We start from the raw sequence: 2,334 nt of genomic DNA, 5'->3' as shown, positions 1-2,334 counted from the left end.
GCAGGTTAACTATTCTATAACAATACTAATTTTGTTTTTCGATGTTAAGAAAAAGCAACAAAGTACCTCAAATTCTTAAATTAAATTATGTGTAAATTCTTGCAGCGTAAACAAGACCTGGAGGATTCTTTGCAAGCACAGCAGTATTTCGCGGACGCTAACGAGGCTGAGTCATGGATGCGCGAGAAGGAGCCGATGGCCAACACTCAGGACTACGGCAAGGACGAGGACTCCTCCGAGGCTCTGCTCAAAAAACACGAGGCGTTGCTCTCCGACCTTGAGGCGTTCGGCAACACCATTAAAGCACTGCGCGAACAGGCCAACTCTTGCAGGGTATGTATATGCTTTTTTCTACTAGGGAAACTTTACAATGAGGAAAAAGAATTTACTGATGTAGAAATCTATTATCATGATTCATACTAAAATTATAAATGGGATAGTTTAGATGGATGGATGGATGTTTGTTTGAGTTTGAAGCCTAAATGGCTGAATTGAATTTAAATAAAATTTAAATAAATGTGCTGTGCAGCAACAAGAGTCACCGGTGGTGGATGTATCGGGCAAGGAGTGCGTGGTGGCGCTCTACGACTACGCGGAGAAGTCCCCGCGCGAGGTCTCCATGAAGCGCGGCGACGTGCTCACTCTACTCAACTCCAATAACAAGGTAAACACACAAATCCCTTGGACTTATTCACTTTGCAGGAAACTTTCAGAAATATCTTATACATTTTTGCACTCTTTAACTTAACACTCACTATGTATGAAGCCAAAGGGTAAATATGCCAATATGCTTAACGTCAGGAAAATAAATGTTTTGAGCATTATTGCAGTTACGATTGGGGTCAGTTCCTAACAACATATTGTTAACTTTACAATGTAAATGTCTATCGGAGATCTCGTCTGTAGAACATATAACTTATGATGGCCACTTAATATTTTAACATAACAATCATTCCGATTTTGTGAGTAATTCAAAGTATAACACTGGTCATAATGCGCATTGTTCGGGATTCGTCTCGTTACCGTTATCCGCTTATATTTACGTAACGACGTCGCTCATTTATATCGAGCCTCGCACACCGCGCGCAAGTCTCCGAAACAATTATGTATTTATTGTATTATCTCAGTGATATATTATGTACTTATGTAGATACATATCAGTGATTGTATGAGGCTTGTGTAATTAATATGATAGTCCTCAGTTGGCTGTTGGCGGTGATCATTGAGAATGTTTTTGTTAGTAACAAGAAGAAAGATAATGAAATTTTATCGCATGTGAGTTTTGTTGTAAAATATACTTTATTGTGTTTCATTAAGTTATAATTTGGCATATTTGTGCGTATAGATAATTCATTAAATTGAGTTTTTTTTTTCTTCTCAAATGTTTTTCATAAATAACATTAAGTAGAGATGGAATACCTGCGTTATTATGAAAATAGTTGTTTTTTTAATCTATTCTTTTAAATAGTTATGAAAGATTTTTTTTTCTTGTAATGCAAATAATATGTGAGAACCGTGAGATCACGATATAGCAAGTTTATGACTAGTGTTTATTGTGAGAATTATCAAGGTGTTAATATAACTATATAGTTAACACAAACGTAAAACAATTGTTTAGAAAATGTTAACACGGAAACATAGTGATGTTGTGTCTCATGGTTTATTATTTTCCTCCAGGACTGGTGGAAGGTGGAGGTGAACGACCGCCAGGGCTTTGTGCCAGCCGCATATGTGAAGAAGATCGATGCCGGCCTCTCATCCTCGCAGCAGAACCTCGCTGACTCCAGCTCTATCGCTGCCCGACAGAACCAGGTACAAATTGAAGATATAAACGCAAAATTAGTTTTCAATTTGTGCTTCATAATATTATAGTTGATGTAATTTCTGGTGTATTTGTAGATTGAGGGCCAGTATGACAACCTACTGGGGTTGGCGCGCGAGAGGCAGAACAAGCTGAACGAAACTGTGAAAGCTTATGTGCTAGTACGTGAAGCCGCTGAACTTGCAACATGGATCAAAGACAAGGTATAAATTCAATTTCACTGAACTGTTTTCCCAGTTTTCTATATCTTAAGAAAATGAATTAATTTTTTTGTGTTGCGTAGGAGATGCACGCGCAAGTGCAGGACGTGGGCGAGGACTTGGAGCAGGTGGAGGTGATGCAGAAGAAGTTCGACGACTTCCAGAACGACTTGCGCGCTAATGAGGTCCGTCTCGCAGAGATGAACGAGATCGCCGTCCAGCTTATGACAGTCGGACAGACAGAAGCTGCGCTCAAGATTAAGACTCAGATGCAGGTTTGTGTATTTTTTATTCTTTAGGTATTAAAAAGTC

At 38.9% G+C, this 2,334-nt stretch overlaps 1 protein-coding gene across 1 annotated transcript in view; it reads left to right on the top strand.

The window, feature by feature from the left end:
• Positions 1 to 2,334, top strand: part of LOC106107763 (spectrin alpha chain-like) — an 18,834-nt gene that overhangs the window by 7,483 nt on the left and 9,017 nt on the right. Inside the window, exons 11-15 of the mRNA XM_013288764.1 lie at positions 94 to 333; positions 530 to 664; positions 1,678 to 1,812; positions 1,900 to 2,025; positions 2,106 to 2,297. Of these exons, the coding sequence (XP_013144218.1) occupies positions 94 to 333; positions 530 to 664; positions 1,678 to 1,812; positions 1,900 to 2,025; positions 2,106 to 2,297 (828 nt within the window). The remainder of the gene's footprint in view (positions 1 to 93; positions 334 to 529; positions 665 to 1,677; positions 1,813 to 1,899; positions 2,026 to 2,105; positions 2,298 to 2,334) is intronic.

This window comes from Papilio polytes, unplaced genomic scaffold (assembly GCF_000836215.1).
Source record: "Papilio polytes unplaced genomic scaffold, Ppol_1.0 DF821845.1, whole genome shotgun sequence".
In the NCBI taxonomy this organism is placed as follows: Eukaryota; Metazoa; Arthropoda; class Insecta; order Lepidoptera; family Papilionidae; genus Papilio; species Papilio polytes.
This window is presented reverse-complemented; position numbering and strand designations above follow the sequence as displayed.